Source organism: Equus quagga, chromosome 1, assembly GCF_021613505.1.
Source record: "Equus quagga isolate Etosha38 chromosome 1, UCLA_HA_Equagga_1.0, whole genome shotgun sequence".
Lineage (NCBI taxonomy): Eukaryota > Metazoa > Chordata > Mammalia > Perissodactyla > Equidae > Equus > Equus quagga.
The window spans coordinates 107,955,531-107,973,231 of NC_060267.1; the positions used below are offsets into that span (position 1 = coordinate 107,955,531).

General features: G+C 39.2%; 1 protein-coding gene across 1 annotated transcript in view; it reads right to left on the bottom strand.

The window, feature by feature from the left end:
• GRM7 (glutamate metabotropic receptor 7) overlaps positions 1–17,701 on the bottom strand; it is a 770,519-nt gene that overhangs the window by 242,876 nt on the left and 509,942 nt on the right. Inside the window, exon 5 of the mRNA XM_046681325.1 lies at positions 15,784–15,924. Coding sequence (XP_046537281.1) covers positions 15,784–15,924 — 141 coding nt within the window. The remainder of the gene's footprint in view (positions 1–15,783; positions 15,925–17,701) is intronic.

Sequence of the window (17,701 nt, forward strand, 5' to 3'; positions counted from 1 at the left end):
GAAAGTTTTCCTGTACTCCTTCGCAAGCAACCCTCCTTCCTCCACTAAGAAGCAACTATTCATCTGCAATCCAACGTCATACATTAGTTTTGCCTATTCTAGAATTTCATATAAATAGGATCATGCAATATGTACTTTTTTGTATCTGACTTCTTTCACTCAGAATAATATTTTTTAAGCTTATCAATTTTATCGCATGTATCCACAATTCATTCCGTTTTTATTGCTAAGTATTATTCCATTGAATGGATATATTTGAGTTCAATCATCCATTTTTCCTTTTATGGACATCTGGGCTATGTCCAGTTTGGGGCTTGTCAAGACCTATGAAGGGTCTAAGATCTTACCCTACATGTGACAGGTTAGGCCACCACAGTTTCATAGATACCGGCTGAAGATGTGAGACCACTGGGTCAGAGCCAGGTACAACAGGCAGCACAATCATCATGTTTGCTCAGGCTCTCCTCCCTACCGCTCTCCCAACCCCATGGGGGTGACACAGAGCAGTCTATGTGGCTGCTGCACACACAGTGGGTTTACCTTACAGCTTTCAAACTCTGAGCTTAGGGAACCGGAATCTTTTGTAAAGGGCTTCAAGTAAACATATCTCATCAGAGGGAGATTTTGTCTTTATTACAGTAACCAGTAAACACATCTTACCTATGCTCTGTGGGGATATACTAGCTGAATCTTCCAAGGCTATTTGCTATAAAAACATGTTGAAAAGATAACCAGTGCCTCCACTCTCAAGATAAGCAGAAACCAAAGATCCTAGGACTGTAGACAGACACCAGGACTAGGACGTAGAGGATTGTCCCGTAAGAGCACAATTATGAATAAAGCTGCCGTGAACATTTATTTATTTTTTTTAAAGATTTTATTTTTCCTTTTTCTCCCCACAAGCCCAGGTACATAGTTGTGTATTTCTAGTTGTGAGTCCTTCTAGTTGTGGCATGTGGGACACCACCTCAGAATGGTTTGATGAGCAGTGCCATGTCTGCCCCTAGGATTCGAACTGGCAAAACCCTGGGCTGCTGAAGCGGAGCGTGCGAACTTAACCACTCAGCCACGGGCCGGCCCCCTGAACGTTTCTGCACAAGGTTTTTATGGATGTATGTTTTCATTTCTCTTGGGTAAATACTTAGGAGTAAGAATTGCTGTATCATAGGCTCATGTAAGTGTAACTTTTAAAAAAGTTGCAAAGCAGTTGTACAATTTTACATTCTGACAGCAATGTATAAAAGTACAGAATTCTCCATATCTTCTCCAACGTTTGATGTTATCAATCTTTTTCAAGGTTATCTGTGTGTAGTAGAGTCTCACTGTGGTGTTAATTTTCATTTCTCTGAGGGTGTGCATTTTTTCACGTGCCTATTGGCCATTTGTGTCTATCAGCCTCCATTGCCAAGCATCCTAGAAGCTGAGCATCCCAGGCTATGCAAATTCTCTACCAGAGAACTGGCATAACAGTCCAATACACCACAGGGTCAATGCCTGAATGACAGTGAAATTATATTATTTATTTTAAAATTATCATATTGCCTGCAGCCGTTAAATTATACTTTACAAGACAACAACTACCTCCAAGTTCTAATTCGCAGTTCATTCTTGTCATTTAACACATCTTTCAAGGAGTCAGAACATAAAGTCTCTTTAGTGGTTTCCAAATGAGCTAAAGGAAGCAGATTATAAGATATTTAAATCATATTCTCCTAAGCGCTTACACTTTTTATAGTGAAAAGTTAGGCAGGCATTGTCTATGTTTCGTTTTTTAAATGTAGTGTTAACCCTTTTTTAAAGTGGCCAGGAGGTACCACTTTTATGGATCATAGTTTACAAGAGTAAAGCAAAATGCTTCCGTTGAAATGCCAGCTCCGCTAGACTCTTTTGGGCAAGCCATTTAACAAAGCTTTAAGAACTTTGCTTTTATCTTTCTCTTCAATAGACTATAAATATTATCAGCTCTGCCAATTCTGCTGAGTTGTAGGGATGATCAAATGACACAGGGGATATTAAAACAATTTAAAGATTCTAAAGTGCATCTCATAAAAAAAGATGAATCAATACACAAACATATGGAAAAAAATATTCAATCTTGCAAGTTTTCCAAGGCATGCAAATCAAACCAGAGGTAACATTTGGGTAGTTTTGCCAGTAGCTGAATAAATTAGTGTAAGTCCTTTCAGAAAACAATTTGGCCATACATTTCAATTGTCCAAAAATATTTACACTCTGAGTCTGTGATGATAAAAACAGGTAATGTGTATCTTACTGTTTTTACCAAATGCTTCCTATGTGTAGGCATTGTACGAAGCACATCACAACTTTATCTGAAATCCAACATCATGTTAGTTTTGCCTATTCTAGAATTTCACATAAATAGGATCATGCAATATGTATTAACTTTACCTGTGTTAACTCATTTAGCGCTGCTTCTTAAAACATAAAACAAACCAAAACTCTATCAGGTTGTGAGTATGGTCTACATTTTACAAAGGAGAAAACAGGACACAAAGATGCAGTGTCATTTATGCTAGGCTTCATAGCTAGTAGGGGGCAGGAATGGAAACTAATTTAAGGCGACTTGGCTTCAAAGTCCTCAGTCTTTCCTACTCCATTTAGTGACTTCTAGAATTCATCTTAAGAAAGAAATCTAGAAGAAGGAAAAACCAAGAAGTCTTAGGATATTTCCTAATGCGTGTTGTATACATCCGCAAACATTGGGAGCAATGTAAGTAAAGATTCAGCAAGTGATGGCATAGCCAATCACTGGAGTATCATATAACACTTAAAATCATCAAGAAAATGAACATTAAGTACAGTGCTTACAACCTATAAAATTAAAAAAAAATTAAAAGGTATCTGAATTTCTTATACCACCATGCTAGGGTTAGAGGATTTGCAGAATTTGGGGTTCTGCCCACACTAGCATTGTAAGTTTTCTCGAGGACTATAAAGTGGTATGCAAAGGTCTCCTTCCTATGAATGACAAGACCATCACAAATCCCAGGGATGTCACCAGGAATTCTTCCTTCCCATGAGTGCTACCGAACAACGGAGCCAATGAGATGTGATTCATTATTTTAATAAAAGAACACACACTCTGGTGTTAAAATCAGAAGAGAGTTAGACACAGATGAATAACCGATAGGCTTCCCCAGGGGAAGGGAAGTAAAGTCCTAGGGGAACACATGCCCGAATTTATTACTTTATTACCCCTCTTTCAAGGACTTTTCTTCCGGCCATGACCTTTCCCTACCTATGGGTAGAAGAGAAACTCAATCACTGAACGGCAGAGACACTCCCTTGGTGGGTCAACTCAATAGCAGACAAACCTATGGTACAGAGCTCCTCTCAAACACCTGAGTTTAAGGCAGATGTCCAAAAGAGCAAGAGCCTGTGGTCACACATGACTCTCCATTGCTTTTCTTAAGTGCCATAGTAGGGACTGGGGCTGGATCATACATGTTCCAGCGTTGCCCTTTTTTCACTATGACGTGTCTCTCCCTAGGAGGACAGCTTAGAACAGAAAAAACAAACAAATAGCTACGCAAGCTTTGGAGTTGGCCAGTCCTGCCTTTGCATTCTGGCTCTGCCACTTTCTGACTGAGTGACCATGAGCACGTGGTGTAACAAGCTCCCTGAGCTTTAGCTGCCTCTGTGGACCACATGACCTTGGGCAAGTCGCTGTGCCTTCCTGTGCTTCCGTTTCTTCGTTCACACAACAGTGAAAATAACAGCTATCTCAGAGGGTTGTTGTGAGGATTAAAAGAGTTAAAATGTGTTTCATTTTCCTCAACTGAAAACTGAGGATAAAACTGTAAAACCCATTATGAGGGTCATTATCATCTCTGTAAAGTGCTTAAGCTAGAGGCTGGCACATGGCAAGCATACAATAAATATTACTTGTAATCATCTTTTAAAAGATGCTCTGATTAATCGTAAGTGTAAGACTTGAAGAAAACTAAAGTTTTTGTTCATTTAGATTTGTATTTACCTACTTGTTTGTAAGACGAGAGACTGTCACTTAAGAAAGTACGTAATAAGCATTGGCTATTTTATTATTTTTGTTACTGTGGTTTTAGCTCTGGATCTAATTTCTTCCTTATAACATAAAAAATGCAGCAATTCTTCAGTTATGAAAATAACATAATCAATAGAGGGAAGGATATGGTCAAAGCTGGGAGGCTGACGTGTTCCTTAGTCCTCTGTTCCTGTTTTTTTCCTTAAGAAAGGAATGGCTTATATATTATAGTTTATTTGATTTGGGTGTTTTCACCTTTTTACTTAAAATGGCACACTTGGCAACTCAAACAAATGCAGATCTTGCTATTTTCTTTCTGTGTCTTCCAAAAAACAACGTAACGGGCTTATGAAACATTTAACATATGCAGCCCAATAAATCCTCCCAAGCCTTGATTCCATCCATTCGCCCAGGCTGATTCTCCGAATGAGACTCTGCTTCGGCGCTTGGAAACACAGCAAGTCGGGCGCCTTCAGGCCAACACAGGTGCACAGCACCTGCCCCCTCTCTCCCAATTTGATCAATTGCACTGAAATGTTTTATGCAAAGCAGATTTTTGTCTTAAGCGTGGAGAGTAAAATTAACTCCTCAACAATTATTTGTTAAACTCCTACTCTATGCCCAACCTGAGCTGGGGCTGGGGTTGTGAAGAAAGGCAACGACAGAGAAGCGAGTGCCTGGTTTCACCGAGCTTGCAGCTGAGTACAGGAAAGAAACATTCACCACATGCTCACACTGGTGAGGACAGCATCACAAACAAAGGCAAATGCAGTTCAGAAGGAAGGAAGGAGGGGGAACAGAGAGCAAAGAACCTGACCTAGATCATGGTGGGAGCACCAGTAGAGGCTTTCCGAAAGAGGTGACACTGAGATGCAAAAGGTGATTGAGTGTTAACTAATCAAAAGTTGTATTGAGGAAAGAGAATTCCAGGCAGCGAGAACAGCATGTACAAAGGCCCTGTGGTAGGGAGAATCCAGGTGCCTTACAGAACTAAAAGAAAGTCAGAGCCACAGCAGTGTGAGATGAGGTCCTGCCACAGGGGCCCTAGAGACCACACTGAGATTTTCAGCCTTCTTCCTATTAACAGTGTATGGTCACTGAAATGTCTTAAATAGTGAGGGGAACAGAATTAGTTTCGCCTGCTAAAAATACCATCAATTTAGGTTTTGAGCACTTCTTGAAATTCAATAACGCTTCTGCAATATCAAAACTTGTCCAAGGAAAGAGAGAATCTGTTGAAGTCTAGTCTGTGCTGGAGGCATGATTTATGTAGTCATGTTAGCAGCCAGGCTGTCAGACATCTGAAGTCCAATAACTATTCGTCCTAAAGATTTTCGTGCACTTGTATCCACGAAGGGGAACTGCTTTAGCTTGGCTCTTGGCTGAGTTTTCTTTTTCTTTTTTTTTTTTTTGTGTTTTTCAAAAAATTTATTTTGAAAATGTAGCCATTTGTTACAAATTTGCCTGAAACCTGCTTGTGACAGTTGCATTTTTCTCAAATGAAAAAGCAATAGCATCTTGTGATTCAACATTTTCCTTCCATAGTAAATTGCCCACTTCTGCCCGAGCATCAGACCACTTTGGGAGCTCCATTTATAACCGCCCCTCCAACATAGTGTGCTTTTCCTACAGGTACGGCTTTGTGCTGCCTCGGTTTCTCATTACTTCAGTCTCCACCATCTGCTTCCATAAGGCTGCTGGTCTGTTTGCCCCACCCTAAAAGGACAGGGTGTCCCATGGGGATGAGATGCACTCAGAGAGAATTTTAGAGTGCTGGCTGCAATTCCCTGTTGTCTAATTATGCTGCCTATGAGAAAAGGAGTTTGAGTCCTATGACTTTTCTCTTTCCTACAAGCTACTAGCTTTTCATGAATATAACAAAGTTCCAGCCTAAACTAGAAAATACTGCCCTATTTTGAGTTCAGGAGAGGAGAGAAGAAATGAGGTCAACTCGCTTCACCACTGCAGCTGTTTCTAAGTAGGGACCAAAGGGATCAATCTAGGATCATTATCAAATATGTTCTCCTAAGAGCCCTTATGTGGCTGGGTGTCACAGAGTGAGGAAATTGCTATATAAACAAAATCATGAAGTTACCCCAAAAAGAGAAAGGGCCTATTTACATTGCTCTTGGATGGCAACTAGGCATCAGAGGAGAGAGAGCATAGGGAGAAATAAGCTGCATTTCTCATTTGGTTGATCCATCTGAGCCACGATTCCTCATCTGTACAATGGGAATAATAACCCCTCACGGACAATCAGGGCTGTGGTCATCATTTCTGCTGATTCTATTTTCCTAGAACAATTCTTCCCTGTTGTTTTCTGTTTTTTTCCTTGAGGAAGATTAGCCCTGAGCTAATTGCTGCCAATCCTCCTCTTTTCGCTGAGGAAGACTGGCCTTGAGCTAACATCCGTGCCCATCTTCCTCTACTTTATATGTGGGACACCTACCACAGCATGGCTTGCCAAGTGGTGCCATGTCCACACCCGGGATCCAAACCAGCGAACCCCAGGCCGCCGAAGCGAAATGTGTGAATTTAACTGCTGCGCCACCGGGCCGGCCCCGCCTGTTGTTTTCTAGTCTTGCTTCTTAATTGTCTCTCACAGCACTAATCACAATTTGTAATTATTTATCTGCTGTGGCTTTCTGACTGCTTCCCATACTGGAACATAAGTTCCCTGAAAACAAAAACCATGCCTGTGTTCTCACGTCCAGCATAAGCACTGGCCCAGGGCTGCTGTTCAACACACATTTGTTAAGTGAATAAATGAGGGACAGAATGTATGAGAAAATTAATGTATGTCATTTGTTGTTGGGATTATTATATTTTTCTCATTAGCAAGCATGCTCTCAGATAAGTTACAGAATTTTTCCAAAGTTCAGTCTTGCGTCGTTTCAATCTGTAAAAGAGGAATGACATCTGCCTTGTCTATTTCACAAAGTTGATATGATCAAATTAGATGATATGAACACATAAGAGTGTATTGATATGTACATAGCACTATAAAATGTAAAGGACACATCAGGTAAAGGAAGAACAAGGCTGGATGAAAGTAAAGGAAGGGCAGGTGATTTAAGCCCTGGAGGAGTTTTATTTTTGTTGTTCTTTACGAAGACTAAAGGCCGCATCAGTCACCTCCAACCACCATCACAATGATGGCACCTAAACCCATTGAGCAGTCACTACACCCACTGGGTACTCTTCTATCTAATGCTTGTGAACATCCCACATGGTAGGGACTATTGCTTTCCCCATTGTACAGACGAGGAAAGAAGCAGCTGAGAATGCTTAAGTAACTTGCCCACGATGATACAGTAAGTGGAAGAGCTGGGGTTCAAACCTAGGCAACTTGACTCCTCAAGTCTTAATTCTTTCCTGAGTCAACTAGTGTGATTTCAGCGGGCAGCTTGACCACCGTGTTTCTACATAGTAGAGGCCATGCTTAACGCCAGCACAGAGCTGTCTGCACCCAGAAACCTGTCTGCTATTTGGGGAGGAGGAAATGGGAAGCCTCCTCATGTGTTCATCCACATACCTGGATCTACTGTTGCTGGAAACAGTGAGACAAAGTCAGGAGTAGCTCCAGACAATGTTTATCTGGGTTTGTATATGTGAGCACATTTTTATTCTGTATAAAAATGAATATGACACTGCACATGCTGTAAAAACCTAAAATGCCTTTAGTATCCATATTTCTCTTTGGAAGAGAGAAAAGAAGAAGAAGAAAAGAAAACCTTCTTTGCTAGAAGGAAAGCTATATTCCATTCGAACTTGCTTGATGATACTTGATAAGTCATTCAACGGCCCTTCCTTATGCCTACTAAAATGACTCTAAGCATCCAATTTATGATACTTATATTGCTTATAAGAGGCAATTTGTTTACAAGGACTGTTGCTGAGAAGACACATATGCATTAATTCCCCTAGTTTGGGAATTCCTTCTCATTAACTGCCGAGCCTGACAGACTTTCCAAATATGGAAAGGCCATAACTCTCATTTTTAAAGCCATTGCCTGTTGGAGTTAACGAGAAAGAAATGACACATAGCTCAAATAATTATGGCTTTTAGCATTTATGGAGCCAGTTTTGCCTGGATACCCCTGGGCTTTCAACTTAGTGTTCCACTGCCTGGCTTGATTCTGCACAAAATTAAACACAGTCCCTGCAGATGCCTTGGTGTGCTGTATGGCAAGAGGAATTTGAGGGAACGTGGCCTGAAGAAAACTGGTATGCAGTAGAGGCTAATTTTTATGCTTTGTAGAGTTGGTGGCAGAAAGAAGAATTCATCTATTGCAAGGTCCATCTATAAACATCTATTTCAGAAGGCTAAACACAGCCACCCCCTGCCTTGGGTATCTGGTCAAGATTTGGGAAAATGAGCTTTATGATTTTAGAGGTGGTTTGCACTACTTAGTAAAGATAAGGACCTGGCCTGCCGTCCATGACTCTTCTACTTTAGTTGTGCTAATATAGTGTTGGATGGTAACATTCTTGTATATTAATATGTTACATGAATGAATGTGTCATTCATTTTTTATATATACAAAAAACCTTTGCTTATATATGTAGAAAACCTCCGTGAATGTATATATGTATATAATCTTGGGGCTCTATCCCTCAGCCTTGGAAGGTACAGTGTTCTTATTCATTGCTTTTAGGAAGTTTATAATGGAGCACAGGAAAACAGAGGGACAAAAAAAAGGTTAACTTTTGAGTTTTAAAAGTCAGTATCATGTGGTTAGTACCAGGCTTTGAGTTTCAAAGTCGGAGTCCTGACGGATTCAGGACTTACAGTGTATGCCACAGACAAAAGAATTGGAAGAATGTGATTGGATCTAAGTTAGTCTCCTCCCCCAGCCTCTACTAGAGACATCCAGGAATGGAAGATGAGAAAGGAGAGGCTGAGGGGATGTGTGAAAGTTAAATGCTGGTGTATGCCCCTAGAAAGGGTCCGAGACTGCCACCTCCCCAACTAGGGTCACAGGAGGGCCATGGAGGTATCAAAATCAGAGCTGAACCTGGAGGAGCCCTGAGGCCAAGCTGCAGTCACCTTCACACCTCCACTACAAAGTGCTGGCATAGACAAGGGAGATGCCTGGAGATAGATTCGTGGACATTAAGAACTCAGAGACAGATGCCAAAAGCCCGGAGCAAAGGGACCTCACAAATAACTCCAATATCCGGATCTTAGAAAAGCCCTCTGTAGCTAAAGTTCAACTCCATTGATGAGGTGGAATGAAGGACTCTAAAAAGACCAGTTAAATTTTTACAAACCACTGGAATGGAGTCTTGAAAATAATGCAAAGTTATAGAAAACTATCGCAAGTTATATTTTTTGCACTAGTGGTTTTGTGGCACCAGAGTTGTACCTGTTACAATAGATAACCATGGGAAAGACTACACTAATTATTGCTCTCAGAATCAAGCACTGTCATCATCTTGCTTACTTTCTCTCAAATTTATCGAGTGGAATAACTGACATAGCTGGAGATACCCTGCCCATTGAACGGAAGCTATTTTTTTGGTTTTAAATTCCTTTAAAAAGATAACTATTGATTTTAAAATAATACAAGAAGACAAATGTTCATATATAAGGGAATTAAAAGCAAAACCATGGAATTAGTATGACATTTAATGATTTAATGTTACACTAAAGCCTCTTTTTTGACTATTATATTTGGGAACCCAATGTCTAAAAACAATCATCTTTTAAGGACATAGGATTTTTATTCAATAGTCTTGTTCTGAAAAGAATTTAAAGAAGTTTTCTAAGAACAGTGAGGGCTTCAGATATGACATACAGATAATTTTAATTTGGGGATACGATGTTAATTAGCATAATTAATACTATAATTATATATATAGTATAATTATTATATTAATTAGTATTTCATCTAGCTAAATTCTATTAGTAAATTCACCCAAATAGTTGCTATAAAATGCTGTGCTAGATCCACCAAGTTATATACCTTAGCTTTGCTGTGAACATTCTGAGACATTTAATACTTGTTCAACGTTTGTTTTTAAATGAATGAATGAATGAACAAATGAAGGTGCTTAATAATTTAGCTCATATGCTTCCAGCTCCTGCACAGATAGAAACCAGCCACTGAGGAGGGAGGCACAAGAAGATTTAAGAGTGAAGGTAGCAAGAGAAATGTCAATCAAGATTTTAATCTCTAGAGATGAGTCAGAGAATCAAAAATTTAACAAAGAACCATATTAGCACATGATCCCATAATGGATGCTCCAGGTAGATTCAATCATAATTAATCTGCATCAAACCTCTGTTTAGAGAGCACAAAGGTGTAAAAATGCATTTTACATTGCTTCTCACCAAAATGGCTTCAAAAAGTCTTACAGCACCAAAGGGTTAGATATTATTTATCCATAACATTATGAAGTGGATTTCTCAATCATGCTGGATAAATTAGGTGCCGCAATACAACATCTATATAACAATTAAAGGTCAATTCAGGATAGAGTAATAAAATGACAAGGAAAACCAATTAGTATAGTCATAAATTCTTTCTGCACGTATATTGTCAAAGCATTTGACTTACTTAAGTGTCGGTCCTTTGTCTTGATATTCTTGTTAACAAATTATATATGCTCTGATGGGCCTGGGTGCCAGGTAGAATAAAAGACTTGGGAAATACATGGTTTATTCACTAACGGCATTTCTCAACAGCTTTTTTGGCCCTACCAAGAAAGTGACCTTTACTTAAACTATTAGCTTTGAGAAGTGACGTGTAAAGAAAAACAAAGCTTAAGGATTCTGACCTCCCCAAATGTGCACATTCACCAGAGTATGCTTTTTAGGCCCTGATATCTTTCCACAGTCAACACTGGTTGATTAGGGGCTCAAGTCAAAACTGAATTTGCTTATGGTGTGACTTGAAAGCAGTAGTAATGGAATACAATGGCTTTTTACTAAAGAAACTGTCACAAATTTATTCATTCTCTGTCATCTCAAAAGGAAAACAAATCTCTGAAAGTCAAATTGCCCCTTCACGGGATGATGGATTTCTAAATGCCGAGTTCCTTCTTTGCCTCAAAGAGGTAACTCTGATGAGTCAGTGTTCACAAAGTGGCATTTGGCAGAACAGGAATGTGGTTAGACAAATGTTCTGTGTAAGCCATAAGATATGACAGAGTGATAATTTTTATGGGCTGCCATAGGCAAGCACATTCAGATTCGCAGAACTTCCTTCTGAGTTTAAAGAATGGGTTTAGAAGCAAAGACCTTGGGGATGCTACTAACCTCATGAGGATACAGAACAGCGGGGATAAAATGGTACAAAAGTTGGGACATGGAGTGTTCGGCAAGTCCAAGGCCCGATGATGCTTGGACACACACTCTACATTATGGTGCTGACATTCCTCAAGCCTTGAGCTTCATATTCCATTCATAGTATAAAGTTACATCTGTCTACAAGCTTTTTGATACCTCAATAATTCACTGTGTAGTGAGCATCCCAGTGAAAATCTCCTCTCTACACTTAGGTGCCTATTCAAATCTCTGGCTTTATTTTCCTGTTAGAATTTTATATATATCTTGATTTTCCACAGGACTGACATAAGACAATATGATCTTCATGAAACCCTCACAGGCAACTGCATTCAGCCCAGAACACCAGATAACCATCACCATTACTGAGCTCTTACTAGATATCAGTATCGTTTCAGATCTTCTTTAGATAACATGAATCATCTAATTTAATGCCCACAACTTTAGATGTAAATAAAGTTTATTATCCCCATTTCAAAGATGAGGAAAGGCTTTGAGAGGTTAAATAATGTTGCCCAATCTCCTACAGGGGTCTTCAGGGATAGCCCTGAACACAAACTCAGGTCTCTTTCATGCCAAAACTGCTGGTTTCTTAACCACTTTGGTAGAATGATTTTCCTGACTCTAAGAAGGCCTCAATCTCTTTTTCAGAGACATCACTTCCCCTGTGTACTTCCCTTCTTTCCTTGACCTGGGTATCTCCACAAGAACATGCTATTCCCAAAGAGATCATATTGTAAACTGGTCTTTGTGTTAGTGATATACTGGCAAGTGTTAAGGGTGAACACACTCAGCCGGTGGGGTGGGGGTGAGGGAGCATAAACATAACCTGAGAAAATCACATCTGATCTTTCTGCCCACAAACCCAAGCAGTCTATGGTGAACTGGCTAGAAGGACTTACTTTATTGTCTATGCAGCTAGCACTGTCTCCATGAGAAAATGTAGCTCTACTGTGAAGTAGCATGAATCGCATGAGTACCTGTCAAGTAGAGTTTGTGTTTTCTGTGAAAGCTTACACCACCAATAAACTGGCTCAACTGCGTGTCCTCTTGTGGGATGGCAGCAAGATAATCCATGAGCAGGATGGGTCTCTGGCAAGCCTTAATCTATATCAATATAGACAACAACCAGGGAAGGTGGGATGAAGAGTGTCTAGCTCTCAGGGTTGAGAGACCTTGGAAAATTGAAATGTTCTTTAAATACTGAAGAATGTAATAGCATTTTCTGTTTGAAGGTGATTTTTAATGCACATGGATAACTTATAGAAATAAGAATTACATGGTTGTTCAGGTAAGTTTCTATAAGAATCCGTGCACATATGGCCCCAAGTTAAATTATGAAGTCTACACAGTTTATTTCATGTTTAATAATAAATATTTTTTCTTTAACAATTACTCTTCCTTCCATGACTTTTTACCATCTTGGGTTTTTAGAACTCACTATTATCCCCTGACTGCAGAAGTTTGCTCTCTCCAAATGGTATGAGTCCCATACCTCATCTTCAGAACTTGTCTGGCCAGGTAATTGATTCAATGATGATCTACTTGGAGCTAATATATATAATAAGTAGCTCATTATGACTTAAGAGGCTATACTGCCCAGAAACAAAGCTTTCCTTTTAACTTGTACCTGAATCCTAGGAATAAATATTTAAAGACGTTCTTACTCTTTAGCAGAGCTCAGTCAGAGAGAGAGAGATCTGTGAAGTGGGCTGCTTTCTTCAGTCCTCAGATCAACATATCCACTGTCTGCACTATCTGCGATGCCACACTACTCAGCCTGCCTCCTTTCTGGTCGCTTCTTCCTAATGTGCCCATTCTTTTAACATTTCAAATTCTGGTTACCAACGCAGATTTCCCTTATATCATCCATATCCTTAAGCCCATCAATGCTTCCTTCTCCCATGCTTTCTTTTCCCTCATTAAAAGTTAATTTCTCACCACAGTTTCAAGAACTCTCATTAATACAACTCAATCTGTCATGTTTCTTTATCACTTCTTTCCCTCCAGTCCAGCAAATCTCAGCATGACTTTTCTCCCATTTCTCCACTTCCAAGTTGAGATGTACTTAAATGTCAAGATATTTTAAAGAGTATATTGGGAATACTTGCAAAGCAAAATACAAGTTTAGTTAGATTTGGAAAAGGAAGTAAAAGAAAGAAAAACAAACACATGACCACACATGTTCTCACAAACAGTGATGGTAAGAGCAAGAGACACAACGATGGGGGTACCATATTTACCTCCACTCAATATGGCACATCTTGCTACAGTAGAAATGGTAAGGAAGGAAAGAAAGAGGAGAAAACATACAAATAATTTGGAGCCACAGACAATTTAATAAATATGATCATAGATTTTTGTTTTACATGGAAGGAGCATGATATGAAAACACAAACACTTCTATTTCCATTTCTGAAATGTGGTAGTTTGGATAAGGAGCTTACTTGTTTTTTTAACCCCAAATTCTCGATGATCAGCACTATCATGTGACTACGGATAAAACAGCCTGTGTTGGAGCATAGAAAAAGACTGGAGGCTGGCCTTAGACAGAACAATCCTAATGGCCATCAGACAATCCATTCCACCTCCTAGACACACTATAGAACATCAAACGTCAGAAAGAACTGTCATCAATCATTTAGATGCTTCTAGTACACTTGGATGTTCCTTGTCATATAGACAAATTATCCAGATGTCAAACTAATTTTTTCAGTTTCCAGTTGAAAGCTTTGTGTCATATAGGTCTAGTCAACATTGAATTAATTCTTTCCTTTTCCCCCAACATTAGAAGGATCACATTTCTGAAAACTCTGTTGCTACACACCATGGTCTGGAGAATGTGGTTAATCTGATATTCTAGTTAACTGAGTTATATATTCAATTATGCATCATATTGATTTTGTCTCATTGTTTTTCCTCACATCTCTGTTTATATCTTCTCTCTACTTCACAGAAAACTCCTTGAGGAAAAGGCCTAAACTGAAGCATCCTCACCATTCACGGTGTTTTTAGTATCATGGTTTACATGCGTTATTGCTAATTGATAGATGCTTTTCGAATGGGTGTATCTGATCGTCCAGATTTAATACCTGGATGACCAATATTCAAAGAGCTATACTGCAAAGATAAACACAGGAATTGTGTCCAACATGAACGTGCTTTTCTTGATTATACAGAAGATATTTTAGGTTTTGTGGTACTTCAAGGTCATCATTACAAAAATTGAAAGCTACCGAAGTATAGAATTGGGGAATCCTGTTAAATAGAGGGCTAGGTGATCAGATGGTAAATCATGTCACACTCTTGTATAACACCTTCCCATGATTTCCAGGACTCTTGGATAAAGACCACATTCCACATATGTCCCAACGTGGTTTATTCCTGGTCCATATCTTACACTTGCAGCCTCAGCTCACACATTTGTCCTATTCTCTGTAATTCAGTCACATTTTCCTGATTTTCACATCTTAAAAGGCACCATAATTCCTCCTGCTACAAGCCCTTCACCACATTATTCTATCAGAAATTCTTCAATCTGTCCTTCTCCTGCCCTAACCGGTCAATGCCTACTTATCCTTCAAGGAGGTCTTTTGAGATAGCTTCTGCCTCCCACATGAGTAAAATTCCTTGGTTATGTGTCTTTATAGCCCTCAGAATAGTTATTGAAGTTTACAATTGTGCATTCATAGAGAGAGCACAAGAATAATGTTGATATTCGTCCATTATACTTGAGTCAGCATGAAAGCAGAGTCCTTACCTGATTTCTTCACCACCAGATTGCGAATGTCTAGCACAGTGCTTAGCAGAAAGGAGTTGTTCAGGAAATATTTGTGAATGAATCAAGGAATAAATATGTGATTTTTGCCTTCTGACTACTTCATATATTTATAAATACATATACATGTCATACACACAAGTGTTTTTCATTTGGAACACTTGTGCAAAGTCACAGATGAGGCTAAGTGAGTATTTTTAAGCATATTTTAAATAGCAGTTGACTCATTAACTTGGACATTATGAAAATTAATTGGAATTCTCATTACTCTAAACCCAATACTTTATTTCCTTAATCAAAAATGTTGTCCACAGTAACAGTTAAATCCAGTACTGAGATGGAATTTGTCAGAATTTCTTGTCCATGCGAAAATGACTTCATACTCCTGGCTGCAACATGAACTAATATTTACCAGGGAGAGCATTCAAAGCAACATGAAACCTTTTGGATTCAAAGAATCAATGAAAATGTCAATTACTGCTAGATGGACGGGCAGAAAAGAATATAATCTTGTCTGTACTTCTCTTGTCCTGCAAGACTTATGCTCCTGTTCCATTTTCCGAGCAATCTAGTAAAATTCAATTTACTTTTTCAATTTGTCTCCAGCCAAGCTTCCTTCTGTCAGCTACACAGACATTTCAATGCTGGTCATGCAGAGTGACAGGAGAAGGACAACAAGAGTGAAATTACCTGTGCATTTGCGATCTGTGTCTTCTTTCTTTGACCCACTAATCGTCAGCTTGCAGTTGAAGTTTTCTTCCCAGTATTCGGCAAACCACACGTTTCTTCTGTTGTTTTCAAGTGTGCGGGATGTAAAGTAGGCATCAAACCCTAAAGAGAGTTAAGTGAAAAGGTCATGGCTTGTCGGCACTGCTGGAACATTTGGAAATAAAACACCAGTGATGGTTTTTCTTTGTTTCAGCAGACTGCATGCTCTTTTGTGTCAATCAAACAATTAAAAAAATTATCAACAGAAAAAAATATTTTAATGCTGACATATGGCTAAATCTCTAGTTCAATCTGTCAGACAGATGTGTGGCCTATAAATGACATTTTCACAATGAAATCTGCATTAGAGACCTTAGGGATGACACGATGATCACAATATGTCTTGCATCTCCAGTAAGCCAGATCAGGGACAAAGCATCACCATCATCATGATCAAGATAATAATTGATAATTCCGGTGCTTACTATGGACCAGACTGTGTGCTTTACATAGATTCTTCTACTCATCTCAACTACTTATGTGGTAGTTATTATCATTCCCATTTTGCCAGTGAGAAATAGAGCCTTAGATGAAATAATAATGTGCCCAAGGTCAATCGTTACGTCATATTCTGCATCCCCTAACCATGAGCTACTGACCTGTGAATATCATTTTAAGACCTCTTTCATTTAGTAATGCTCCATTATGGAATTGGCCTTCTAGTCAAAATGGAAGTTTTCGAAGAGCCATAGGTAAACCGAGCTGAACATAAACTCAATGCTGTTCACAAACAGTGTGAGATGAACAGAGATCCAAGAGGCCAGGTCCCCAGGAAATCTCTAGCTACCTCATTAGCATGGTGCAGCATTGTTCCAATGAAGCCATAAGGTCTTGTGAGAATCAGAATCAAGGTGGACGCAGTATCACAAGACCTGGGCTTGAATCATACCAGCTCCACTAATGTCACTATGTCTTGGAAACAGGAGCAAGTACACACTTAACCTTTCTAGTCTTCCTTTCATCTATTTGTAAAAGCAAAGATGACACCACCTCCTTCCCTCACAGTGTCTTGTTTGTGGCAGTGGGAAGATTTTATAAACTTACAAACTTTAAGGTCAAGAATCATAGAAAAAGATGGACTTGCTTTCACATTAAATTATTCAAAGTTTTTCCTTAACTTTAAGGCCATTAAAAAAAAATTAGCTTCAGACCATAAACTGTGTGAGAAGAGCATGTCGGGTTAATTTTATTCACCACTACATTCCCAGCATGGAATTCATAGTCTGACATTGTGGACATAGAGTGAGCCTACTATAAATAGAAATTTGGAAATAACAAGACAGAGTGAAAGAAAAAAAAGAAGGAAAAAGAAAGCTATAAAGCAAAGGAGACTACAAAGCATTTTAGGGAAAATAAAAATAATATTCTTCATCTCTTAGGTCATTTTCCAGGGTGTTGTCAGAACATGATCGTCCTCACCAGGTACCCAGCCAACTACCCTTTTCTAGCCACTGCCTTAACTGACTGGAGAGTATCCTGGCTGTAGCATCTGATCTCATTCTGGTATCAATATTGACTGATTAATCTGTCTGGCTGCAAGTCCTCCTCCTGCCTCACTGTTCCCCCTCATCCCTGCCTCCACATGACTGTTCAGTAGAATAATATAATATTCCTAAATAAAGGGGAAACTTTGGGGGAAAGAGAGATGAGTCCTCCATGTTTTTAAGATCACTACCTGTACACACTTGGTTAAGTACACACATAGCCATTCACACATGTTGACTAGCGATCTTTCACTTTTCTCTCTATCTTTGCCCGCAAAAAAAAAAAAAGCCAGATCAACAGTGGTAGATTGTGACATTGGTGGCCTGTGATGGACCATGCTTCCTGGGCTTCACAC